Source organism: Cydia fagiglandana, chromosome 17 (assembly GCF_963556715.1).
Source record: "Cydia fagiglandana chromosome 17, ilCydFagi1.1, whole genome shotgun sequence".
Taxonomy (NCBI): Eukaryota; Metazoa; Arthropoda; class Insecta; order Lepidoptera; family Tortricidae; genus Cydia; species Cydia fagiglandana.
Window position 1 is genome coordinate 5,998,150 of NC_085948.1, and position 27,898 is coordinate 6,026,047.

General features: G+C 39.7%; 2 protein-coding genes across 2 annotated transcripts in view; both read right to left on the bottom strand.

The window, feature by feature from the left end:
* LOC134672962 (homogentisate 1,2-dioxygenase) overlaps positions 1 to 3,575 on the bottom strand; it is a 28,286-nt gene extending 24,711 nt beyond the window's left edge. The window contains exons 1-4 of the mRNA XM_063530913.1: positions 3,462 to 3,575; positions 2,697 to 2,869; positions 1,899 to 1,995; positions 883 to 1,060 (exon numbers count right to left, since the gene is read on the bottom strand). Coding sequence (XP_063386983.1) covers positions 883 to 1,060; positions 1,899 to 1,995; positions 2,697 to 2,869; positions 3,462 to 3,476 — 463 coding nt within the window. The 5' untranslated portion in view covers positions 3,477 to 3,575. The remainder of the gene's footprint in view (positions 1 to 882; positions 1,061 to 1,898; positions 1,996 to 2,696; positions 2,870 to 3,461) is intronic.
* A 1,859-nt stretch (positions 3,576 to 5,434) lies between these two features.
* LOC134672987 (uncharacterized) lies at positions 5,435 to 26,225 on the bottom strand. The gene is made up of 9 exons (XM_063530946.1): positions 23,456 to 26,225; positions 22,162 to 22,323; positions 20,221 to 20,439; positions 16,436 to 16,590; positions 15,779 to 16,004; positions 15,318 to 15,489; positions 14,115 to 14,221; positions 13,079 to 13,195; positions 5,435 to 11,799 (listed from the first exon to the last, which is right to left on the bottom strand). The coding sequence occupies exons 1-9, from the start codon at positions 26,018 to 26,020 to the stop codon at positions 11,695 to 11,697; spliced, it is 3,828 nt and encodes a 1,275-aa protein (XP_063387016.1). The 5' UTR covers positions 26,021 to 26,225; the 3' UTR covers positions 5,435 to 11,694.
* Positions 26,226 to 27,898: the final 1,673 nt, after the last annotated feature.

Below are 27,898 nucleotides of genomic sequence, written 5' to 3' on the forward strand. Positions count from 1 at the left end.
ACCTTTAAACGAGCAATTCTTGTATATTTATTTATATATATTTCGGGGATCTCTGAAATGGCTCTAACGATTTCGATGAAATTTGCTATACGGGGGTTTTCGGGGGCGATAGATCGATCTAGCCAGGTCTTATCTCTGGGAAAACGCGCATTTTTGAGTTTTTATACTTTTTATATGTTTTCCGAGCAAAGCTCGGACTCCCAGAGATTTTGTGTATGTAGGTAGGTAAGAGTACATTAGGACATGTAAGTACCGCACGCGGTCTCAAGTCCACTGATAGAATACGCTAATCGAAACTTGATGTGACTTGACGTGATTTTTCGTAGCATCAGTCACCCCGATACATTTCTTTTTGTATGGTGTATGTATGATTGTCATCGATTGGTGGAAGGAACTAGAGCAATCGATCGGTGGAAGTTCGTTACAGGACAATAACACTCGAAAGCTCTAATCAAAGGGTTCAACAGCAAAACTGCTAAGGAGCTTTTAGACCCAAAAGGCACAAAACCTGCGCGGTGACCAGAATACTGACTGGACACTGTAAGTTCAACAAACATATGTTTCAAATTGGCAGGAAACAAGATGCGACATGCAGGTTCTGTCAGGAGTCAGAGGAGACTGCAATGCACATTCTCTGCTCTTGTGGACCACTAATGTCAAAAAGAGGTACCTACCTACGGCGACACGTAGTGCAACCCTATGAGGTACAGAACATTACGGCCCAAAGAATCTGCAACTTTCTGGATGCAACGGGCATTAGTAATAAACTTTAAAGGGCCGTCACAATAGATCAATGATGGTCGATGCGACACTCAAAGGACCACAATAATAATAAAATGATTGTCATCTTGTGACCCGCTAGTGTTGTATATTAGGACATACCTATGAGAAGGTCTCCATCGCTGCTGTAGAAGGCGCTGCGCTCCATAGATTTGTTGCACAGGTAGACGTGTACGGCGAGTCCGTTGCGTGCCCGCGGGTCGCCCGCGCCGCACACTGTGTGCAGGCCCGATACGAAGTCCACTGGGGTGGTTGGCAAGTCGAAGGGCAGCCAGCGGGACTGAAACAATAGATTGACATTTTGAGCCGTTGGGTTTCATCAATAACTTAAAACTATTTATTTTAAAATTACAAAAAAAATATTTGAGATTCTCAAAATGAGCTCTCAAAATGAGTTGATTTGATATGTAACACGCAAATATTATTTTTTAATTTTATCATTTACCCCCCAAAAGTGATCGTCATGTTTAAAATTCATTTGTTTACGTAAGATGTCCGTCTTTGGGTCAAAAATTTATATAATATGTGTACCCAATTTCAACTTAATTGGTCCATGGTACTTTTGGAGAAAATGGGCTGTGACAGACGGACAGACAGACGCACGAGTGATCCTATAAGGGTTCCGTTTTTTCCATTTGAGGTAGGAACCCTAAAAAGTCTATAATTGTGCCGTTCTCAACCAAAAGGGTTGGTACTTATTGTCGGTTGTCAATAAGGCGCTATTTCCATATAGCTTCAATTTGAAATCAAAATTTTGCTACAAAACGCCACAATTTATGATTTCTTACAATCACTCGCTGCTCTAACGCCTACCTCTTGCTTGCATAGTAATAGTCATCTTACTCGTAAACTGTTAGGTATTATTAACAATTATATATAATAATGTTATCATTATAACGGGCACAGAATAAATAATAGTACTAGGTACAGAAGACTCACTCTAACAAAACGCGTCTGTTACGATTCGGACAGATATTGCCGCTAGGTGGCGACAGCGCCACGCGCGGCTTATGGCTAGCCACCAAAATTGGTGTAGAACGGATGTACTTTTAGCTACCTGTAGCAACGCGACGAAATCGCGGAGTGAGCCACGCCTGTAACGGATTAGAAAAAGTTACCTGATTAGGGTCAGGCTCCTGTTCGTCCCATTTGTGGGTGAGATGTTTTGCGACATCTAGACGCTTGAAGGGTTTGTGCACTACAGATGGTCGGATCCTGAAATATAAATCGTATAGGTAGCAAAGTTTAAAGTTGTTAAGAAGGTACAAATGTTCAATACGTGAAGTTGTAGGAACAGTAAAGTGTAAAAATATGGGTGCATACAACTTAGGTACTCAAAAATATGTCCCATACCCATAGTTCTTAAATCGCTCATATTATATGAGCTAATAGGACATATTTTTGAGTAGGTATGATGAGTACACCCATATTTTTACATTTGACTGTACAATCTCCGTAAATGGGACAGGAAGGCGAGGAAAATTTAAAACAAACGTATAAACCTCAACTCATAATTTTCAATTTCAATAATCATTACAAAATATTTAGTTTCAATTCAACAACGCCATCAAAAGTGCAATTTCTTCACTACTTAACTTCGTTGTGAAATAAAATGAAAAACTTTGATAGTGCGATTTAGGATTTCAACTAGAACGGAACAGCGCCATCTATCGTATAATTTGTATGTTAACAATGTCACAGAATAAATAATAGTACTAGGTACAGAAGACTCACTCTCTAACAAAACGCGTCTCTTACGATCAGGACAGACATGGCAGCTAGGTGGCGACAGCGCCACACGCGGCTTATGGCTTAGCCACCAAAATTGGTGTTGAATGGATGTACTTGTAGCTACCTGTTGCAAAGCGACGAAATCGCGGAGTGAGCCACGCCTGACAATGTTTACTTTAGCCTACCTGTAAAACCAGGTGCGTCTGTTCTCGTTTCTCGGCGCGGTGAAGGCGGAGCCCGAGAGCTGCTCTGCGTAGAGGCCGTAAGCGCAGCGCTGCGGGGTGTTTCGCCCCGCCGGCAGCGCGCCCGGTCTCCGAGGGTCCTCCGATGTGAACTCGGAGCCGAAGCCTGACAGATACTGACAAAACAATATCAAACATTATTGACTGAAATAAATGTCATATATGTACCTACTAAGAAAAAGTGACCAAGGCCTCCAGTGCCCCAGGCTGGAATCGAACCAGCGTCCTCTGCTATCGCGGCAGGTGCCTATACTTGAAATAAAAACAAATAAAAAATATTTTCTGAAAATAATATAATTCGTTCTAATACTTCTAATAGTAAAAAATATTGATTTAAATAGGTAAATAATAATTAATAGTAGTCTAAGAAAAATGCGTTTTTAGAATTTGACAGCTGACATAGATGGCTTTATACGGTCCCATTATGCGGTGAGTTTCGTTGACAAAGTAGACGTTCGACAAAGCATTAAACCACAAGACATAAAACAACTATAAGGGCCCGATTTTTCTTAGACATTATTTTTTACATTTAAAATTCATACTTTCACAATATATTTATTCTTTTAGAATAAACCTATTTCCATCATAACCAGTATAGGTATGAGCATCATTAGGTAGGTAATAAAAAAATAAATAAACGATAAACGGCCTCCGTTGCATAAATACTACACACGCACAGTATTTAATTAAATAAAAAAGCAAGCTTACCTTCAACTCAGACATTTTTCTTCAAAAACAAATCCCGCGCTTCACGATCCAACGCACGACACCAAGTATCCGAGGTGTTTACCAGCCGGGCTATATAATTTCTACAAGTATGCTAATACGCCCGGTTTATTGAGATAACTTAGAGCAATCTCGAAAACAACGTTGGGCTTGGTAAACAGAAGATTGTCACAGCGAAATATATATAAACACACTTCTTTGAGTGGTACGTAATTACGTACTTGTACGCGATGTTTCTTAACATTATATTCACAATTTCCCATTGCAATGCCCTAAGCCTAAGGTCTGTCTTACGGAGCTGGTGGCTAACAATCATTCACACTTATGATGATATTCATGTCTAATAATAAGCGGTTACTGTTACCGATGGAGGCCTGCAAATTTAGGGATGTTAGATATCCCGATAATTTTCCTTACTACCAATTTAAACGCAAATTGCTCCGTGAACGGTCTGGCCATGTCCAAATTGCCATATTGACAGACTAACAAAATGGTCTGGTAAGAATTGTCATGATACTCATGATCTAGATAATTTTAATGATGGCTAAATATATTTACCTACTTAAGTTCTAAAAATAACGGTCTGATGATATTGATAGTATAATAAATACTTATGGTAAACCTGGATATATGTGACGTCCCACGGCGGTTGGCGCTTACGATATTATTAACGCCGCTCCAATATTATTGCGGCGCCATGCGACGTAAACGCCGGCCGCCATAAGGTACCTTTTCCGAGGAACGTCACATATGAGAACGGGAGTTGCACGTTGTTGTGTAAAATTATTTGACAATATAGAAATTTATTTATCGGGTATCAAATATGGTTGGAATAATACCATATTTTCAGAAAATCTCAAAAGTTGATAACAACAATTTGGATTGTTGTTATAGATATCCTTAGAACGCAGTGGGCATTTATTTATATCTCCCAAGCAAGTTGCTGTAATCAATAAGAATAACTGGTTTAAGTTCCTTACGACATTCATATTTAAATGAGGGAGGCGTGATTCTTACGTCGGTCAACATATCTCTGCGTATGGCAGCCGTTATATTAATTTGATTGACCAAATAGAGTTAAACGTTTGAAACTACTGGAGTACGGTTTTTTTTAGAAGTAAGATAAATGTTAAAGCTGTTGCCGATTCGGGCAAATGTCACTAGAGTCAGACCAAGAAAAGTCTGCAGCGATTTGATAGCCCTCGCAGTGCAAGTGTTATTTTAAACGTCAAACTTCTATGAAATTATGACGCATAAATAACACTTGCACTGCGTGGGCTATCAAATCCGCTGCAGACTTTTCTTGGTCCGACTCTAACATACTTGTATACTGCTAAACTCGTAACCCAAGAAGGGTTCACCGTAGTCGAGTCGAATTAATTTTTTCATACTTCTATGTTGTTTTCATTCTGAACCCCCCATGCCACAATGTTCACAAGGTTTCTTGATGCTTGATTATTGAAACTGTACCACTGAGTTTTGACACTTCCTTATCCTCTTCATCACTTCCTCGAACGTACAAAATGCTTTGATATGCAGTGTTGCCAACTTGGCATAAATGATGCCAGATCTGGCATATTTTCACTCGCTTCGGCACCAAAATTTTCCATTTAGCATCTGGCATATTTTTTAGCATAATTTAGTCTCAGCCAAGTTTGCACTAACTTGGCAGCAACAAATGCGCCATCGCCTTTTATGTAGTTCATATTTTCATATGAATTTTGACTTTTGTGGACGGATGGACGTCGACGGTCTATATAAAGTTGGTCAAGCAGATCTTGTCAGTAGAAAAAGGCGGCAAATTTGAAAAATGTATGTGTTTTAAGTGTCAAATTTCAAGTGATATTTTAGCATATTTCTTAAATTTCTTTGGCATAATCTAGACATTAGTCTAGCATTTTTTCTAAATCTCAGTTGGCAACACTGTTGATATGACCGAGAAATAACAGACAGAATACTTTCGCAAAGATATTTATTTCGTTTATATGAACAAATGTTAAGCGATCCGAATATTCTTGTATTCGAGTACAATTCATGACAGTTTAATGGGCTATACTACAATGGTGAAAAATGATTCTCCAACTACTATATACAAACAAATACATAAACAAGCAAGAAGTTTACACAGGCAAGAGTTAGGCGCTTTTCCTAAATGACAGGTACACTGGTACAGTCAACAGCTACGCTTCCTAATTGGATGAAAGCGAGGCGCACCCCGCATCTTAGCCAATCAGGTAGCAGTATTGATGACGCACCGATTCCTTATTGGCAAGTCAGGTAGGGCCTTAAGTAGTTGAAGATTCATTAGTGATTACAGGGTTTGATACAGAAATGATTTTACAATTTCAAAATTGTAACTACTTTACTTATAGCATGACTTTAATATTATTATTGTTCGTATTAATACTTTATAGCTACCAATTTGCGAGACTGACAACGTAGAGGTCTGACCAAAATGTTGCGTTTGCCTCTTTTTTACTAACTTGTAAATTTTCTTCTGACAATGACAAGTCTGAAACAAGTAGAAATGCTAACACGTGGCAGCCTTTCAATGATTGGCCGTTTCACCTTACGTTAACCAACAGTGGTTACTGACTTTCCCATTAAGATAGAAAAGTGTACTATAACGCCAATCATGGCACTTTAAAGCCGAACAATTGTCTTTCATCACCCCAAAAATTGTCAGTGTCAGATGACAATTGTCAAGTTGTTCAAGTAAGGTAAGTTAAGGGTTTTAGAAAATATCTTGTACCAATTAGGACAGACCTTTAAGTTAAAGTTTCAAGTGTGTTCATACAATCACACCAAAGGAAGATATTGTCATAAATATACTTAATTTAAATTCATTTCTACAAATCAAGCAAAATTAATTGGACAAAAACATCGCGTGCTAATATAGCAATAAATAACATTCATCGAATGAACAATAGATTACCGTAATAATGAGGCTAAAACATCGATCTTAATATTAAAATATTATGCATTAACAATAAAACTTAATAGTGAACAACACAAATCACAGCTACGTAAGTGGAAAGCGCATACATACAAACACAATAAGCGCTTCACTTCAATTATTATATTTATAAAAGTATATTCATATCATTAAAACTAGACCAATAATAAAAACATATAATGAATATTTTGTTCCTGTAATAAACTAAACAATGACTACAAAAATATAACTTAATTCATAAGAAAATTGATTCTTCAAATAAATGTATTGGATAAAATTATAATAATATCTTTTGATTCACTATTAGAACCTACCCTAGGTACATTAATATCACACGGCCTTACAGCGGCCTTATACATACACGTATTGATATCATACATTGATATTTGGTAACATTTGAAATAGCAAAGACAACCACTTGGGATAATTTTCTAGATCTAGACTATTGATTTTTACTTGTCCCATTTTGGTAAACAAGATTTTAACCTCAAATTATAACTATGAAAAATAATCTAGTGCCAAAATGTCAAATTTGTTTAGCAACATTGCTAAAAGATTTACTTGCAACTTGCTAAGATGTTTATTTCTGGGATGTAATTTGAGGTTAAAATTGTATTTACAAAATAAGGCACGAAAAAATGAACCTTAATCGTAAGAAGGCATTTGCTTTGCCTCAAATATCTAACAATATGAGTAGGTAATATACGAATATCCACCGTTTTCAATCATGGCCAAAAAAATTTGGAAAGAGAATTTTAAATAAAACGAAACCATTAAAATTAGCTTTAAAATGATAAAGCTACAAAAGGTTCGTGATATAAAACTGTTCAGGTATAAAATCTACTTTAGCCAACAGCGTCAGGCCAAGCTGCCTTATTCTGTAAACTTGTGTCTTTCCCCTCCTACCCCCTCTGCAAATAGTTCATAAAGAATCAAAGACGCTCTACGTGATTAGACATCAAAGAAAGACGATCAGAAATATTCCAAACTGCACAATGTCAAATACTAAAAGTATCATAAGATGTTCTACCATGAATATAAAATACCTACTAAGTTTAATTTACATGGACCAGGGGTTAAAAACTTAAACCCTATGTTTCTGAATAGGTTATTTAATTTGAGTTCACCTAATAAATCTCGCAAAAAAGTTCAGAGTACAATAAACTGAAAAAAATCATTAAAATTAAATAATGAAACATTATGTAACATATCGATACAATTAAATACAATATAGCTAAATAAGTTGCAGTTTTAGGGGGTAAGGTCTCATCTGAACGACACATCAAAGCACAAGTTTCAGAATAGCGCTCACAAAACTCTGCCTAAGCCATCTACAAATACCTCCGACTTACAAAAATAATCAAATGTAAACATTAGGTACATTATTTACCTTATTACATATGAAAAATAAACGTTTTCACTTGGGATATATCTTGTAGATATGCAGTTATATATTCGATATAATAAGCCGCGTAAACCGACCACGAAAAACTACATATCCTTTCTCGTCTGAGAATACCAAAAACACTATTCCTTTTCTAAAGAAATGCTTGTTATATTATATTAGGTATAAGGATTGGACTATTCGTTTATAATTTATGTATAATATTGTCTTAAAGCATTTAATAAATGGAGTCGCTTTTAAGAGCTTACCCCTCTGCCGAAAACCTTGCACAACTGTGCAAAAATAGGCAGACTGTTTTATACAGACAGACAAGGCGTCTCCAGCTACGAAATGCTCTAAGAATATTGTATATCTATGGTGTCTTAATAGCTACGTAGTTACGGATAACCAACTACATTTTACATACGACTACGTATGCTTGCTAATGAAGTTAGGTATATTATATTACACGCTTGAGTATTACTACACTGGACGACTATAGTAAAAATAGTCTGGCTAAGGAAAATTTACTAACTATTTTACTGGACAACACTACGCATAGAACAATTTGATCAATGATTTTGTCTCATTATTAAATTGGATGGTCCAACTTTCATTCATTAGCCAGACTATTAGCGAGGAAGCATAAATGTGTTGAATATTGTGATTGTGCTAACTGCGGGCGCAGCACGGTTCCATTTTTATCGCCTATCGCTATGCCCGTCACTTTCGCACTTACATTATTTGTTAGAACGTGACAGGCATGGAGACAAACGATAAAAATGCGACCGTGCTATCGCCGCTGGAGTGGTTCTGTTTCACAGACGTATACATTTGAAACTACAAACTGAATACATTTAACATCATGTTTTGCCTAAGGGTGCTATTCCACCTGTCCAATTTCTATGTCCAATGTGTATTTGCGTCTCACATTTTGCTTAGTGAGAGTGAGACGCAATGCACATTGGACCAATAAATTGGACAGGTGGAATATCAACCTAAGATATCTTAACCAGGTTTTGTTTTAATATTATTCGATAGGTACTGGAATCTCTTATAGTATGACATATTCGTTTGCAGAAAATTTTAATTAAATTTAATAATTTACAAGCTGATACTCAATGAATGAAATATCATAATTTTTCAGTCTAATAATATTAAAAGTTTGTAATAGGTCTGTTCGTCATGTGTAGGTTAGGATTTTAATATGAGTATCTAAGTACATATATTATATCCAATTATAGAGAGACATAGAGTCAATAATATATACATAATTTGACTACACTGTTACTGTTTCATGTCTCAATGTCAATATCAACAAAGTTTAAAGATGTAGTTTTCTAATCAAAACCCGTACATTGAGTTAGAACATTTTTTTGTCTGATTGCAATTCAGAATTTACTTATACTCAAGTAAAAGGAGCCGGTGTAATAGGCGCCTTATTTTGGAGTTTTTTTTTACAATATGAAAGGCGAACAACTACTAACCGTAGAGCAAAAGGCCTTTATATCGCCACTATGAAATACTCTGAAGAACTCTTGTATTTTCGTTTAGATTGATACATAAATCTAAGCTCACACGGGATGATAACTCACAGGTCACAGATAAAAGGCACTTTTAAAAGTGAAACTGCTAGAATATCTCCTTTTTTAATGCGAGTTAGTATAAACGTACCCCTATGTATATGTTAAACAAATTTAATTTCATCTTGAATAGGGCCTTCTCTTATGCGCTGGTTTCCTAGGATAGCGGTGCCGTCATATAGGGGCCGTCTCGATACAAATACTACGACATCCATATTTAGTCGTATTATTTAGTATGGAGACGGCCGCTATAATTATGACGGCACCGCTATCCTAGGAAAACCGATCTTTAGGCATTTCCTTTTGAGTTTGCTTGTAAATAATCCTCAGTACATCGATGCAATATAGAAATTCGCACGTTTGATTGTTATAATTTAATAGCACAAAAAGCCATTACATATACGCTTAATTATTTAAGTCGATATCTATACATTTTGTTTATTAACCTAGAGCCTTAGAGGGGGCGATCGAATGTAGGTAGCATGTCGTTTTCTGTAGAATTATGATCAAAACAGATTTTTTTACACCACCATTATTTTAGTAAAATTGTCTATTGCATCCTCCACACTCCATTGCCATAGATATCTAGGGACTGGCTTTACGGGCAATAATAATGAGGCATGACAGGGCTAGTACAGCGGTGTGACACCGCTACAACGCGATTGGTTGATGAGGTCGCAACACGCGCGCGATTGGTTGATGAGTTCGCATCACGCGCGCTATTGGTCGCAACTAGTTGCGTTAGAATGCACGATTGGCTAGAATTTGTGAGTAACACCGCTGAACTAATACCATTTTTAGTGCCCGTAAGGCCAGTCCATAGATATACAGGGTGTCCCAGAAATCGACGTCAAAACACATGTTCTTTAAAAATTATGGTCACTTTAAAAATTCACTAAAAAATCCACAACCTGTAATGGTTCTTTAACTCTTGTTACTACAAATTCCATAATTTATTCTAATTTTTTTATTATTGTGTAATCTTGAATAATTACAGGGTGTGGATTTTTTAGTGAATTTTTAAAGTGAGCATTATTTTTAAAGAACATGAGTTGGATTTTTTTTTGTATTTTTATGATAACTGTTATGACTTGGTCTATCATCCGTTTACGGCTTGACGTCGAATTCTGGGACACCCTGTATACGTTAATGCCACACTCGCGTTCGCGGCTTTGTGCCGCCATTCGCTCACGAGCGTGGAGTGGGCTTACCACACTCGTACTGGGAAAATGTGAATGAGTTTAGTTAAACGCAGCGCTTAACCTCTAGCCGCCCAGAGACCTATAAAAAGGTCTCATGATCCACTCTAATTTGAACTTTGTGATGACAAAACCAAAATTTCATTTTGCTTGGCAAGGTTTGACGTATGGGCGGCTAGAGGTTAAAGCCGAAATCGATCGCCGCTTCTTCCACTCAATCCTAGACTCCTGTACACTACAATGTCCAACACCTTGAAATAGGCTAAGGCCCACTTGCACCATTCCACTAACCCGGGTTTAACCGGTTAAACATGGAGTTGCCATGGTTACCAGCACAATTTGACACTAGGTTAACGGTTTAACCGCTTAACCCCGGGTTAGTGGGATGGTGCAAGTGGGCCTAAGGTTCGGATGCACTAAACCACCTGTTACCGTTAAAGATTGTAGAGATGTAGTGCATAATTTGTTTAAATTGTTTGCCACCGTGTTTTCTCGGAAACGTTCGTATTTGTCATGCTACTTCAGTCAACGTCTGTACTTTTTGTACCGAGACTGGCTGAAATAGCAAGACACCTTCGTGCGTTTCCGTGAAAATACGACGGAAAATAATTATGCACTACATCTGTAAGGGAAGTTTCATAATTAACTGTAGAGTTAGATTGATCGTTTCGCTACTTGTGGTTGGTGCAAGAGGGTCTAAGCCTTTCCTATGACCCGCGGTATTTTATATTAGGGACGAATATCAGTAAATAAGCGGCTTGACGAATTCGATGACTTTATCGAACACAGCAATAAGTAAATTATCACAACGATGTTAAGTCGACTTAGCTAACATCATCGAAGTTACTGACCACCCGTGAATCTTGTCACAATGGTATAAGGTCTATAACCGGTCAGTCTCGTTTGAGCCTGCTTACTGAACATCATAGAAGCCATACCTGACCACCGGTGAACCTTGTCACAATGGTATAAGGTCTATAACCGGTCAGCCTCGTTTGTTCCGTCTACTGAACATCATCGAAGCGACAACTGACCACCCTTGAACCTTGTTACAATACTGTAAGGGCTATTATCGGTCATCGCTTGTACCTGTTTACTGCTGCGGTAGCATGTGCGTCCAGGCGGCCTCGAATTTAGAATGCGCAGTGCTGCACGCTGACTTGGACGCCTCGACCACGCTTAGCGGGAATGGCTCGCTCTGTTGGAAGAGTATCATGTTTTTTAGGGTTCCGTACCCGAAGGGTAAAAACGGGACCCTATTACTAAGAGTCCACTGTCCGTGTGTCTGTCTGTCAGTTGTGTGACAGTTGGAATTTTCACAGATGATATATGTATTACTGTTGCCGCTAGAACAACAAATACTAAATACAGAATAAAGTTAATATTTAAGTGGGGATGTGTATGGGAACATACAAGAAACGTGATGTTTTTTTGTCATTTTTTGCGTAATGGTAAACCCTTCGTGCGCGAGTCCGACTCGCACTTGGCCGGTTTTTTTTTATTCATTTGGAGATCCAACAGCTATGACATATTATGATCTTTGTCTGGGTTTACTTAAACTGTCTATGTCAATCGTTTACGCTCCGTAGCGAACGAAACGCAACTGCCACTGTCGGACTAATATAGAAGAGTGATAGAGAGATACAAAGCGTTTCGTTGTCGTAGCTCAAGCGATTGTCACTTTGCAGCCTTGGCTAGGCACCCAGGCTGCAAGGCTTCATTTTATGGGTCGATCAACTATTTCTTGTTGTTATTCTGTCCCATCAGCCAGGAGACAATAGTAGCATAGTTTGTTAGAAGAACTGCTGTACCATGTTCTACAAACGTGCTTAGTAGGTGTCCCTTAATGTAAAGGCCTTATAACTATACCAACAAATTCAAGTTTGGTTCATTTCAATACGAAAAAACTAGTATTTTAGGAGTGACCCAGGAGACCGTAACCATGGCAACTAGTGACAAGAAAAAGTTGATTCACCCTTATAACGTACGTTACGTTAACTGCTCTAAGCCGTGGCAGATAAAAAGTTACACTTTTAGAAAGTTTCTAGAATGTTTCACACGAATTTTCGCAATTGGGAATGGAAAGCTTCGTTCTCTCTAGGTACTAGAAAAGTAGAAGTAGCCAAAGTGTTACCATGTACAAAATTTCGCTATTTCCGTCCGTGTATCAGTATCCATTACATACATAAATTACATTTGCTTGATATTTTATTTCTAATTTTCTACCGCCGGGCGAAGAATGATAAGCATTATCATGTCTGCAGCTTGAGTTACTTGCAACAAATCGTTGGGTGACAAGCAAAAGTCACTAAGTACTATCAAAAAATTAAAGTAACTATGCACTTTATTAGACTTGTAACACGGTTTATTGTCCAATAATTTCAATGGTGTTAATTAGTGACTTTTGCTTGTCACCCGACGAAATGTTCATCGTAAATATGAACCATTTTACGTTTATAGAAATAAATGGTACTCACAGTGTGTGCACAGAATGCCCGCTCGACGGCGGCGATAAGTCGCTCCAGCTCTGCACCACTGGCCATCACCAGCGCCAGTCCTGATCCACGTTCGCGCGCCTCGCACACTGACCATTCCTGTACAAACACAACTACGTATTAATCAATGGTGCAAGAAAAACAAGGTATCTTCTTCTAGTGACAGCTTCGAAAGACTATTACGGTAACGGATAGAAAATGACACTATCACTGCCAGTGACAATTGAAAATCTACGTTTTAAATCGACGAAATAACCATGTGTCAGATGCTGCTCCGATTATTTATTAATAAATTATCTTAAAAGTGGATTGCTGTATTTTTCTGCTCCTCTATTAAACCCTTTACGCCTACTAAGCTACTGTACCTATCAGTGGCGGCGCGTCCATAAAAGCCGATTCCCACCGGCTTGCCTGTTTTTGGATGTTTGAGTAAAGTTGTAAAGGAAATATGGAAGAGTAAAGTTGTAAGCCAAATTAGCCCCGGCTTGCCTATGGATATGTTAGACGCGCCGCCACTGGTACCTATGGGGGCCTAGTCAAAGAGGGAGTCGCAAACCGAATCTCACTAAATCTCACGTGGGGCAACTATCACATAATTTTTTTCCGGCCTAATATAATAGTGTAAAAATTTAATCACACATAACCCATCGCGTAATTAATGGACGTCCCCAATGGCATATTTTGCTGTCTGTACTTCAAAACGTAATTCAAGAACAAAAAAAGTAAGACAATGTTGCCACTGCAATAATTCGTTTGTAAAATAGTAAATTCGTTTTGATAAATAATCCCGCTTAGATAATTTATTTATTAGTAATTTTACTCCTACGATTTAAAAAAGTACTTTTATTTACTTATTTTTACATAAATACAAGACGCGCTAGTAAAAAAGTTGCAACATTTCTTACTTTTTTTGGTCTTGAATTACGTTTTACAGTTTAGACTTTGGAGTGTAAATGATAAAGGGACAAGGGGAGGCTCTTTGGAGGGTTAAAAAATAATACTGAAACTAGTATCTCACCAGGCAGCACCAGTTCTCGTCGGTGTCGGGTATTTTGAAGGCGGTCAGGTTCTTGAGCGAACCGCACGCCAGTATCTCGACGTCCGTCCGCATTTCCGCGACATATTCTACAACAATATCAGTCTAATAAAACATGGTCTTCTCTTCCCAGAGTGACACAAGCCTACGTCACAATAACATGGCCGCTATACATAGCGCTATCCCATATTATCATATAGCGCTGTCGCATGATGACGTAGGCTTGTGTCAGTCAGGTGACCTAGAAAAGACGGGAAGAGAGTACCAGGCGGAGTATATTATTATACCATGAACAATATGTACACATAATTAATATTTGAGTGTCACAATCTCATCGCAAAATATATTGCTTGATATAATTATTTTTCTCATCGTTTGTTATAAGCAGACATAGTAAATTTTATAGCATTTATTCGGTGCAGCGGAGAGGTGTTAACGGAATTGGTATAAACAATTTAAACCCTAATGATTATTTAGCGTTAATTACGTTAATATTAACCTTAATTTACCATTTCAGTTGGAATTATCTATACCAATTCCGTTAACACCACTCTGCTACACCAAAAATGCTATAAAATTTACGATGTCTAGTTAAAAGTGATTCTCCGATGTATCTTTGACGAAATTCGATTTGTGTCAGAAAGCATTTTATTAATTGTTTTTTTTAAGCTTAAACAACGGCATCTCGTAGCTTTTAGGTGTTCTTGGTTAAAAAAACTAGTAGACACTATAAGCTATTAGGGTTCCGTACCGTACAAAGGGTAAAATGGGACCCTATTACTAAGACTCTGCTGTCTGTCCGTCCGTCCGTCCGTCTGTCACCAGGCTGTATCTCCCGAAACGTGATATAGACAGTTGAAATTTTCACAGATGATGTATTTCTGTTGCCGCTATAACAACAAATACTAAAAACAGAATAAAATAAAGATTTAAGTGGGGCTCCCATACAACAAACGTGATTTTTGACCGAAGTTAAGCAACGTCGGGCGGGGTCAGTACTTGGACGGGTGACCGTTTTTATTCCCTTTTTTTTTGCATTATGGTACGGAACCCTTCGTGCGCGAGTCCGACTCGCACTTGCCCGGTTTTTTATATATAGCTATGTAAGGTCGACGACAATATAAAGTGAGTCGATCTCTCGAGCAAGTTTGAACAAGCTCGGCTCAGTTTATATTTCGTGTTTACCTTTGAGCAGCGCCTCGTCGCCGCGCTCCTTGAGGTAGGCGGCGGCGCCGGCGACGAAGGCCAGGTCTAGCGGCGCGCGCACGCTCAGCACCTCCCGCGCCGTCACCAGCACCGTGCACGCGCACGGCGGCCCTGCGCGCTCCACTGACAGACCGTCTTTCTCTTCCAACGCCTGGAACAAATGGGTTGTTTATAAATTGTTGTTGAGCAATGTTTTTGAAAATTTAAACTATGATCGCTACAACGATCGATACTTTGACACTTCGCGACGTCATAAAACGTCTCAGCAGCCGCGCGCAATGGATACCTGGCTGGCTCGCGAGCCAACTCGATCATTAGCGCGCTAGAACGCGCCGCGCGACGAACCATTTATTGTCAGTTATTCGACGCGCGGCAAAGGAATGTTCGCATGCAAATTAATGAAAGCTTGTGAAAGTGGGTGGAGTGTGACGTGTGTATACCTGCGCCGCGTGCAGCAGCAGCGACTGCAGCCAGGAGGAGGCGGCGGGGTCGTCGGGCGCGGCCAGCAGCAGCCTGGCGCCGGTGTTCATGGCGATCTCGAAGCAGTGCGGGCGCCGCGAGCTGTCCACGTGGCGCCGCACGCCCACCACGGAGCGGAGCGCGATGGCGTTCGGTAGGGACGTGTTGGTGTCGGGCGGGTGAGGACCCCATTGGAGGACGCCCGCTCTGGAGTAAACAAATCGAGGTTTTTATCGAACGATTTTATGATAAATAATCCTCGTACTATGGTATTTTAATTAAGAAATACGTTGTCGCATCGTAAGGCATCGTCAAGCCGAGACGAGGCGAGCGACGTCTATTTCGCTCTTAAACATAAAGCTTTTTCTACCGGCTATTGCAGATTCCGTTTCGATACGTCATCGGGGACACCCCTAAAGCGAATTCTTACAAATTAGTATTTCAAATCACAAAAAAAAAACATTACCAGTACAGTACAGTAAGTCTCACTAGTTAACACGAAAAATTTGGCTACAACACATTTGATGAAAAGTTGTCATAGAGAACTAAGCAGTCTTTCTTATTCAGAGTACTCTCTTAATCCACTTTTTTTAATAAAAAAACAAATTAATCAATGACTTTGGAAGCAGTTACAATACCTTAGTAAGAAGTAGCAAGGCTCGAAGCGCTTGCTGCGGTCGGTGCGGCACATGAGGTACCCCTCGAGCGGCGGAGCGAAGGCCCCCGGCGCTTCTATAAGACGGTCACCCGCGTCCCCTGACCAGGCCCGACCGTAGTATAAGATGTCTGATACCTAAAACAAATCAAAAACCCATTTATTTTTTGTAAATGCTAGACTCTAATGAGTTGGAAGTGCTGTTGGCCTAGCGGTAAGAGCGTGCGACTTGCAATTCGGAGGTCGCGGGTTTAAACCCCGGCTCGTACCAATGAGTTTTTCGGAACTTATGTACGAAATATCATTTGATATTTGGATGCTGTTAAGCAATAATGTGTCAACCCACATTAATTTTTCAATAAGATGTGGACTCTAAAAAATTACGCTTAAAGTTGACATTTTATTGTAAAATGGATGTGGGATGACTCACTTTTGCTAAACTCCATCCATTTACTAGTCGCTTTTCGGTGAAGGAAAACATCGTGAGGAAACCGGACTAATCCCAATAAGGCCTGGTTTCCCCTCTGGGTTGGAAGGTCAGATGGCAGTCGCTTTCGTAAAAACTAGTGCCTACGTAAAATCATGGGATTAGTTGTCAAGCGGACCCCAGGCTCCTATGTGAGCCGTGGCAAAATACCGGGATAACGCGAGGAAGAAGAAGAAGCTAGACTCTAATGAGTTAATGACACAGTTAGTAAAAAGTTGAGCATCGGTAGGAATGGTCTTAAGGCTTAGGCTGCGACTTTCATACCAGACGCCTCTCTGGCGGTCTAGTATCAGTTGCGTTCCCGTGCGCGTGTTTATACTCGAAGTCGCGCTCGAGAACGCAACTCATGTTAGCAGGTCTGGTGTGTGAGCGACACAGACCGCCGTGCGGACTTGCATCAGTACAATAACCGCGTAGCGGTTTCCAACACTGATCGATGAGTTTCTTGGAACTGACGGCCTATAGCGAGACATGGAAATCGAAAGTTCGTTATCTGCCTCTCTGTCGTTCGAAATGCAAGAATGATAGAGAGGCAAATCACGAAATTTCGAATTTTATATTTCGCGGTTGGCTCTCTGGTCTACCACTTAACGCATTCGGTAGGCAAAGTTGCAATTATCTTATTATTGACTACAGTTTGCCTACATTGGGTAGGTTAGTATTACTTAGTTTTTTCAGCAGTAGTTACAAACTTTAAAGCTAGATTAATTTAATAAATTATAAAGAACTACTAAACTACCTCATCAACTGTTTGAGCAGTGTGGAGTAGGTATCGCATTTATCAGTAGGATTTATTTGGTGCAGGAAAGAGTATTTCACATGGAATAGTTCCCCCTGTGGCTTGCAAGGATTGGATATCGCTGAGATGAGAAGTGTACCAAAAAAATTTAAACGCCTTCATAAATGATAGAAACCTTAATAAACATACCCCCACCCCCTCTCCAATCACTCTGCACTTACAAACTTGTTATGTTCATTATCTTTATTTGCGACGTTATCTATGAAAAGGGACCTTATTGTCGATGGCGCTTACGCCATTATTAACGATGCTCCGATAGAAATGCACTGCCGTGTGACGCTGTGCGGCGTAAGCGCCATCGACAATAAGGTCCCTTTTTAGGGTTCCGTAGCCAAATGGCAAAAAACGGATCCCTTATGGATTCGTCATGTCTGTCTGTCTGTCTGTCTGTCCGTCCGTATGTCAGCGACTTTTTTCCGAAACTAAGAATACTGTTGAAACTTGGTGAGTAGATTCTGTGAACCGCATTAAGATTTTCACACAAAAATAGAAAATAACAATAAGTTTTTGGGGTTCCCCCATACTTAGAACTGAAACACATAATTTTTTTTTTCATCAAACCCATACGTGTGGGGTATCTATGGATAGGTCTTCAAAAATGATATTGAGGTCTCTAATATTTTTTTTCTAAACTGGTTTGTTTCCGCGAGAGACATTTCCAAAGTGGTAAAAAGTGTCCCTCCCCCCCTGTAATTTCTAAAATAAAAGAATGGTAAAACTAAAAAAAATATATGATGTACATTACCATGCAAACTTCCACCGAAAATTGGTTTGAACGAGATCTAGTAAGTAGTTTTTTTTTAATACGTCATAAATCGTAAACCGCAATTCTATTTATGATATTTGCTGCTACGGAATCCTTCATGGGCGAGTCCGACTAGCACTTGGCCGCTTTTCGTAGATAATGCCCCATTTATCAAGTTTTAAGTGTAAACAAGGTGAAGAAAAATAACCACAATAAAGATACGTTAGTCCTTCAATGAGAAGTCATTGACAGTTACAGATACCACTATCATATTAATACTAAGTACTATAAAGATAATTTATCAACATATTATGTTATGACAATAAATAACATAACAGTGCATAACACCAGCTAGTCACGATAAAATGTGCATTCGTGTTTTAATTAGTAGTATCAACACGTATCGGAGGTACTCATTAGTTTATGCAAAACATCTATGACTGAGTGCATCCGCTTATGTACGTCCTGAGTTTTACTCACATATAATATATCTCCTGAAGCGGTGGTGGCCGAGTGGATCTGACGTCCGACTTATAATCCGGAAGTCGTGGGTTCAAATCCTGGCTCGTGCAAATGAGTTTTTCGGAATTTATGTACGGAATATCATTTGATAGTTACCACTATCTTTTCGGTGAAGGAAAACATCGTGAGGAAATCTGCATACATCCACGAATAAATTCAAATGCGTATGTGAGACTTAGTCCCCACTCTGGCCCAATGGCTGGCGTTGGCTGGCAGCGTGGGGACTAGGTATAGTCTAAACCCTCTCGTGCTTGAGAGGAGGCCTGTGCCCAGTAGTGGGATATATCTCTGCGCAAATTAGAAGTTGCATGAATGAAGTAGAACTATTCCACCGCAAGAGTTCAAAACGGTATTCGTGCGCACTATTCCATAGTACACACTAGGCGAACGCCTAGAGAACACGCTGCCTACACTTACGATGAAACTTAAAATCTCTACCATATCTTGATGTCTTTGTCTAGGAACTTCAGTGGTACGATGCAGTGATGCGAACAGCAATGGTACGATTGTTAGTTAGTTAGTTAGGCCGTGGCTCGCGCAAAGGCTACGTTTGTGTGCGCGCTCCATTATACAAAAGACACTAGGCAAACTTCCATAGAAGCCCCTTCAATTACAATAATACAAATTATTTTACAGACGCTCCTACCTTATCTTGATGCCTTTGCCTAGCCACTTTAGCAGTCAAATGCTTGCAACTCAGCGGTATGATGGCGGGCGGTCGTGGCACGCGCAACGGCGATGTACGCACGCTCCATTCCAGTGAGGATACTAGGCGGACGCCCAGAGAACACCCTACAGTTACTATGAAACATGTAATGATTCTATAGACATTCCTACCTTATCTTGATGCCTTTGCCTAGCCACTTCAGCAGCCAAATGTTTGCAACTCAGCGGTATGATTGCCGGCGGCCGCTGTACACGCAGTGGCGATGTACGCGCGCTCCACTCCAGTGAGGATACTAGGCGGACACCTAGAGAACATTCTAGTTACTATGAAACATGTAATGATTCTATAGAGATTCCTACCTTATCTTGATGCCTTTGCCTAGCCACTTCAGCAGCCAAATGCTTGCAACTCAGCGGTATAATGGCAGGCGGTCGTGGCACGCGCAACGGCGATGTACGCACGCTCCATTCCAGTGAGGATACTAGGCGGACACCTAGAGAACATTCTAGTTACTATGAAACATGTAATGATTCTATAGAGATTCCTACCTTATCTTGATGCCTTTGCTTAGCTACTTCAGCAGCCAAATGCTTGCAACTCAGCGGTATGATGGCGGGCGGCCGCTGTACACGCAGTGGCGATGTACGCGCGCTCCACTCCAGAGAGGATACTAGGCGGACGCCCAGAGATGACTCTCCGGTTACGATAGAGCAGGCGATGTTGCCCGAGATGTCGATGATCTGGACGTATTGCGCTTCAGGACCCACCTAGCGGGAAAATATATACATAGTGAATAGAATCAGGCGTTACTTTTACGCGGATTAGCAAAGTAATATTTTGGTTTTAATTAAATATATACATATTTAAAAAGACATTCTAGTATTAATACTTTGATGCACCTACAATCGGCAGACGTTTAATACCGCTTACCGCCTCTGTCCTTACTGAATTCGGCATTGTCTACAAATACGAGTACATAGAGGTCTAGAAATTTATAAATTTGCTCTAGCAAATGGCAAAAAGTGCGGAAGAATGTGAAAGCGTTTAATCACTGAAAGAAATAACCTATTTAAAATTCATACAGGAAAATAAATATATTTAGTAATCCCATTATTTAAAAGAAGCTCTATGCTATATTTGCTGCCACTTAAGTAGTACTTGCTTTATGAATAAACTTGAACTTAAATGGATAATGAATACAAGATTCAATGGACATGAATCATTCATTAGATACATTCAGCGTTTCCTCGTCATATCATTTAAACATTGTATGACTACGTTAGTGACAATTATATTCCATAATACATTTCCATAAATAGTAATTGAACATGTATACCCTGGTATATCCCAGACCACAGAAATACGTAATAACGACTGAATGTTATTATACCCTCTGTAGATATAGTATTCATTCAAAATAACAGTCCGACTTGGTGTTTGTGCGCTAAATTGTTGGAGACAGGCACGCGCACGTCACACAAGCGGTGTGCCGTCTCTCATAAGGATCTGCATTTTACAACGTGCACGTCCAGAGTGTGTGGAAATAAAATACTTATAATAATCCATTTAGCATTACAGCATGTACTAAATGTAGGCATTTGTATAAAAACATCATTTGTACATAGGCAGAACCGTATCAATATGTGGCGATGGTTTGATATCATTAACGTATATCTCAGGACTGGCCTTAAGGGCAATAAGAATGGTGCACGAATAGCACAGCGGTACACAATAGTACAGCGGTGTGACACCGCTACAACGCGATTAGTTGATGAGTTCGCATCACGCGCGCGAATGGTCGCAGCTATACTAGCCCTCAACCAAACTGACGACCGAGGTCATATCACTATCTCTCTCACTCTTGGCATGACCACGTAAGCATGAATGAGAAATTTTACGACAGCGGTCGTCAGTTTGGTTGAGGGCTAGTATAGTTGCGTTAGACTGCACGTTTGGTTAGAATTCGTGAGTGACGCAGCTGAACTAGCATTAATCTAGTGCCCGTAGGCCCGTCCTGAGATATATGTCAATGTTTAATATATGATAAACATCTAATACGAATGTAGGATGACAGATGAGGACGAAAGTTTCCAGAACTCACCGCTATGGCTCGTTGTGCGGCAGTCTGCAAAGTATGTCGTACTCCGTGCCGCCAGGGGTCAGGCCCGCCACGTAGAGGGCGTAGTCCGTGATGAACACCGATGACAGGTGAGGACGAAAGTTTCCAGAACTCACCGCTATGGCATCTAGCTCGTTGTGCGGCAGCCTGCAAAGTATGTCGTACTCCGTGCCGCCAGGGGTCAGGCCCGCCACGTTAGAGGGCGTAGTCCGTGATGAACACCGATGACAGGTGAGGACGAAAGTTTCCAGAACTCACCGTTATGGCATCTAGTTCGTTGTGCGGCAGCCTGCAAAGTATGTCGTATTCCGTGCCGCCAGGGATCAGGCCCGCCACGTAGAGGGCGTAGTCCAAAGTTTCCAGAACTCACCGCTATGGCATCTAGTTCGCTGTGCGGCAGCCTGCAAAGTATGTCATACTCCGTGCCGCCAGGGGTCAGGCCCGCCACGTAGAGGGCGTAGTCCGTGATGAACACAAGTAAAGGGGTCCACGCGCCGTCTTCCATGTTGTACTGGGACTGCACTTTCATCATCTACAAGTGATGATATAAACATTAGTGATAAGAAGGTGATGTACAGTACATAACCATCTTATTAGTTTTGTCACGGCTTTTTGCCAAGGCTCGCTAAGGTTCGCATTTCGCTCGCTCTAATAAAGTAATCCAGAGAATTGGCGTCATTACCAATTTTATAAACAGTGAATGCTATCTAATCTAACCCTTCAACCCAGAGAGGAAACTAGGTCTTATAGATTAGTCTGGTTTCATTCACGATGTTTTCCATTATTGAAAAGCGACTGGTAAATCTAAAATTACATTACGTACGAGCCGTAGTCAGCTGTGATAGCCATAGCCGACTTTATGTCTTTATAAGTAAGGTACAAAATTTACTACAAATTCTAAAGAAGAATTAAAAACACCATCTACCATTACGATAATCAAGATAAAGAAAGTAGGTACCCATGTAAATTAATTATCTAGCACATAGCAAATTAATTACATAGCAAATTAGCCTGTAAGTTGCTGTTTAAGGAATGAGTCACTCGTCGTGTCGTGACCTTAGCCTCGTCTCTCGGCAGGGTGTCGCCATTGTTTCATACCCTAACATATTTCAAATCTTTGTAGTTTTATTTTCAAGGTCTAACTAGTTAAGATATCTATGAGTTTTTAAATGCAAATATAATGAAAGTGTGAAATTCAGACAGAGTTAATCTAGAAAGTGTAATTTAGAGATTTATTAATAGTAAAATGCAAATATTTTTTTATCTTATGTGGAGAGTGGCGATCATAATTAAATGGTACCTACTTAATTGCACTGCATGTATTGCATACATTTTATACATTTATGTTGATGTGTTGCAATGGTGTAAAGCAGCGGTCAGCAACCTTTTAGCAGCCAAGGGCCACTTAACGGAGGTGACGCGGGCCGTACTTTGTTAATATTTATGACTTTATGAGCCATTGTCGTTTGTCACTATTACATACAAAATAGCCAAGGCGGCACTCGGGCCGCAAGGCCCGCAAGTGACAGTTTCACGAGCCGCATGCGGCCCGCGGGCCGCAGGTTGCCGACCGCTGGTGTAAAGTACTCTGTACTATTAGTTTTATTTAGCTAAACTGATACGCAACATCAAATTAAAAGCAATCAATCAACTTATCAACTCACCCTGTTCAAAGTTTCATTAGGATACGAGAATATTTGCAGTCTCAATTTCTCATTACACTCTATGGCGACGTTATCTTCAAAGCTGTCAAAGTAGGACGGCTCGTCGGCCGTCAGCAGCCGCACCGACAGTCTTTTGTTTTCAATCACCTCTTTGTCTACGAGGCGTGACATCCGCGCCGCGGAAGTGTGGAACGTATCAGATACGTGCTCAAACGGATATATGATGCTCGGGAAACCTTTCTCCATTCGCAATTTGTTTTGAAAGAACTTATTATTCCGTATCTTCAGTTCCAAATCTTTACGTTGACATACATTTTTCAAATATCGATTCAGTAAAGCGGATTTGTCAGAGTTCATCTTTTGAGAAGGGCTGTCAAAGAAGTCATCTGCAAAATCTTCACCACCTTTTAAAGTGGAGTTATCTGTGTTTGAGCAGTTGTCACTAGTTTGCTGTTGTTCCTCATTTGTTTTCTGTAGCGTAGAAGCTGATTTTCTGTAACGGTTGACGTTTTGCCTTTTAGGAGAAGATAAATGCTTTGGAATACCATTTTTCTGTTCAGTTTCATCCAGGACATTCTTGTTGAATTGCCTCTTGGGTGTAGAAGCCCTACTGGATGAATCTGTATCAGTCTGCTTTAGAGTAAAGTCGGCTTTGCTAGTACTAGTCACTAGCTCCTTTACTGGAGTGCTTTCTGGTATAGGGACAAATGTTTCCTTGGGAGCATCAAATGCAGTCTGGAATGTATCGTGCACATAACTGTAAGATACTCCTTTATGTTCATAAACTGTGCTCTCACAGTTCACAACATATTTGTTTACGGATGGGAAAGCATCAGATTTGTTAGCCGATTTCTTGTCAAATTGTGCTTTCATGTTCAGAGTGAGTTTGTGCCGTGGAGAGCCCTCGTTGGGTGTCCTATCTCCTGTGATATTACTTTTTGTTGAGGATATCATCTCTTTAGGTGGAGCTGCTTCTAGTTGCTGCCCATTTAGATTAATCTCCACAAAATCATCTTCATCATCAATCTGAAAGCCTGAATCCAAACTTTTAGATAGTTTTTTGTTCTGATTAACATCAGGCAAAGCTTCAACTACATTAGTTAATTCAATACTGTTCTCAGGTAAACCTTTCTCTGGTGTAAAATTGAAATTAAAATTCTTGTAAAAACTTTTCAAGGAATCTATAATATTAACATCCAGTAGATTTAAGACTTTGGTATTTTGTTTTTTCTCTTCAACTACATTGGTGGTTATGTAGCGCTTTTTCTTTAAGACAGATTTAACTCTGTTGGGGCTTTCTGTAACTTCTAGCGGCTTCTTCGTTCTATCATGGGGTTGATCTATATCAGCTTCAGAGAAGTATGTTTTCCTCATAAAAGCTACATGAGCATTATTTTCAAATCCGTCACATGAGTATGATTTTTGAGCTTTGTCACATTTTCTATGCAGAAGTGTAGCTTCTGTTTTATTAGAATGTGAGGAGGATGAGTCACTGGAAGATGTCTCAGAGTCACAGCTAAAATTAGAATCTGAGCTGTTGGAGTCACATCCATATAATTTCCCTCTTGGCCTTGTCTCATTATTGTTATCTTTATCTTTATTGTCATTCTCCTGGTTTTCATTATCATAATCTTGACAATATTCAAATACACCACTTCGGTCAGCTTTGGAGTCACCATAAACAAGTAGGTCAGACATGGTCTGCTGCGCCACATCTGCTGCATACTTTGGTGACCTATCCCCAGATGCGCACCATGAAAATCTATCAGTTGCAATATTATTCTTTTGTCTAAACCTATCACAATATGTGTTATCTGGTCCATATGAGATGAAACCTCGTTCAATATGAATATTATCCGTTTTCGTATTGTTTAATATATCCTCATGGAAAGATACCCGTTTTTTCTGTGAGCTGCCTCCGCTTTGTGACTTCTTTCTGCATTTCCTCCTATACACAATATCTTCAGAGAGGGACTTCTTTGGCTCATTTGGTCGTGTAGGTTTTTCTATGTTTTCAGTAGAAATTTTCTCACTCTCCAATGCTTTTAAAACTACATCTGGCAAGTTTTCATAGACTGGAGATTTTTTGTTAGTTTCTACAAGGAGTTCAGGGACTATGTCTTCAGGTGCTCCCATGTTCTGATTGTCTATGTCGCTCCGAGTCATTAGGCTGCTGGTTGTGCTCTTAATCATGTCCTGAGAAGAAGATGGAACAGCATCATAGAGGCTGTCGCACGCTAATTCTTCAGCTCCAACTAAACTGTGTGACATCAACGCCTGACTGGTTATCTCAGAGGCTTCACTGTCCAAACACAAAACACCAGAATCACCGGGCGTATCGGCTAAACTACTTGTAGTACTAGACACCAAATGCAAGTTGCTTTGTAAACATAAATCTGTAGGTTTCCCCGCGCCGTCGTCTGCATTCTCCATCTTCGCGTATTGTTGCGAATCTCCCCCGCCAGTCAATGCCGCTGTCGCAACAACAGTGTCGTCAGTTCTATGACGACGTTTGCTTTTATCGATCTCATTGCTTCGCAGCTCCATTGACTTGTCGACCGACATTACAATTTTTTGTTTTTTCGTGCAGATTAACGAATGTTTCCACTTAAGATAGGTTTACAATGATGGTTTTCACTTATGTATAGTACACATTTCCAGTTTTAAGTGTAGTATTCGCGCAAAATACGACACCAAACACATAATGACGAACACAAAGCAGCCATTTTTATTTTTCTATTTTGACGTTTGTATTTTTTTTTAATTATTTGACATATGACCTAGAGCTGCACTTTCTTTGTGCAAGTTACGGTTTTTAAATACTTGCTCGCCGCACTGGAATAAGAACCGCGCGTTTATTTAGCAACCATTTAGAAAGAGACACCACTATCTCATGACATAGACATAATATATATATCTCATCACATATCGTTGTCACTTTCATCGTGGTTATGAGTATTCTTTGATGAGAATAAATGTTGAAATGAAAAACTGAACGCAGCGTTGCCAGTGTTGCCAGATGGTCACAAAAGTCACATTTTTCGTGAATTTTGGCCTTCTCGTGTGACATGTGCGTGACTTTCGATCATGAGGCAATTTTTGTGACTTTTTAAGCTAGTCGAATTTTGGACAAGTTTAATTCTGCAATTCGTATTATTTAGGAACGCAGTGAACGCACCCAAGTTGACACTTGCACTGGCACTTTGACGTTACATCCACCATCACGTTTATTATAATAGTCGTGGCAAAATGAGACTTGTTACCTTGACATGACGGTGTTATTTAGTTTGATAGTATACCTAGTAGTTATCTATACGCCTCTGGCGGCCTCTGATTCGATCGGGCAGTTTAATCAGATTGGCGACAATTTGACTAATCTGAATACGCCTTAAATCGGAGATTGACGCCAATTTTATTTCTGACCAAATCAGTCGATTTGTTCATCCCGTCTGGATAGTGGATACCGCATAAAGGCTCTCGTGATTGTTCAAAAACTGATAAGAAAGTTGCATTTTATCCACATGTGAGGCAAAGTAATCAAGTGCAAATTTTGCTGGTAGAATTGATTATTTTCAGGAACAAAAAATCAATAGATTTATGGTGATATTATATTAGTACCCCTAAATTGAAAAAATGCCCCAAAAAGAAAATACTGGCGTCACAAATTGGTATTCTTGCGCCCGTACTCCGTTTTATCGGTAATATCGGTCATAATCGGCGATTTAATTCGGCAAGCCAAATTGGCGTTTGCGTCCGCACGTCCTGATTCGATCGGGCAATTTAATCAGATTGGCGAAAAATTGACTAGTCTGGATACGCCTTAAAATTCATGAAATCGATCACAAATAGCATTAAGTATGAAAATGTGTGTTTCAAAAAGAAAAATCATATAAGGTTAGTAGATTTTTTGTGAAATATATTATTTTCTGAATCTGAAAATCGATTTAAAGTTGGTCAAGCAGATCTTGGCAGTAAATGTACCAACGGGGATGAATTTGGCACACATTTTATTTATGATAAAATTAATAGTGGAATTTATGAGATCTTTCAACACTATAGCTTATGCCTTAGTTCAATATAAATTATAACTCAGTAATTACAAATTACCTGCTTCGCTTGTTGGTGTTATTATGTAACTTTGTCTATGAACATACAAAATCTAACATTATGATAAATGAGGCTTTAATCTGTACTGTAGAAATATGGTCATCCTTACCTTATAATTGCTTCTCACGACATGGCCCGGGATGCCCAGAACTCCAGATTAAGATTGCAGGTGAGCAGAGCACAATGATTCTCCCCACGACCTGTTAAAGTATTAACACATTGATTCCAACCGAATCACTAAATATTTCCTAAGTAAATTTATAAGGATTGTTACATAGAGTGGCAGTCAATATAGCTATACTCTTCATCACTGATTGTTTATAAGTTACCTTGCCA

What these genes read in the sequence shown, in the direction of transcription:
- LOC134672987 (XM_063530946.1), bottom strand. Translation starts at nt 26,020, where the DNA reads ATGTCGGTCGACAAGTCAATGGAGCTGCGAAGCAATGAGATCGATAAA. An exon ending in TGCTGCTGCACGCGGCGCAG is followed by an intron (nt 15,490 to 15,778) that starts GTATACACACGT and finishes CATTTGTTCCAG; the next exon opens with GCGTTGGAAGAGAAAGACGG. An exon ending in GGGCATTCTGTGCACACACT is followed by an intron (nt 11,800 to 13,078) that starts GTGAGTACCATT and finishes CTCTTCCAACAG; the next exon opens with AGCGAGCCATTCCCGCTAAG.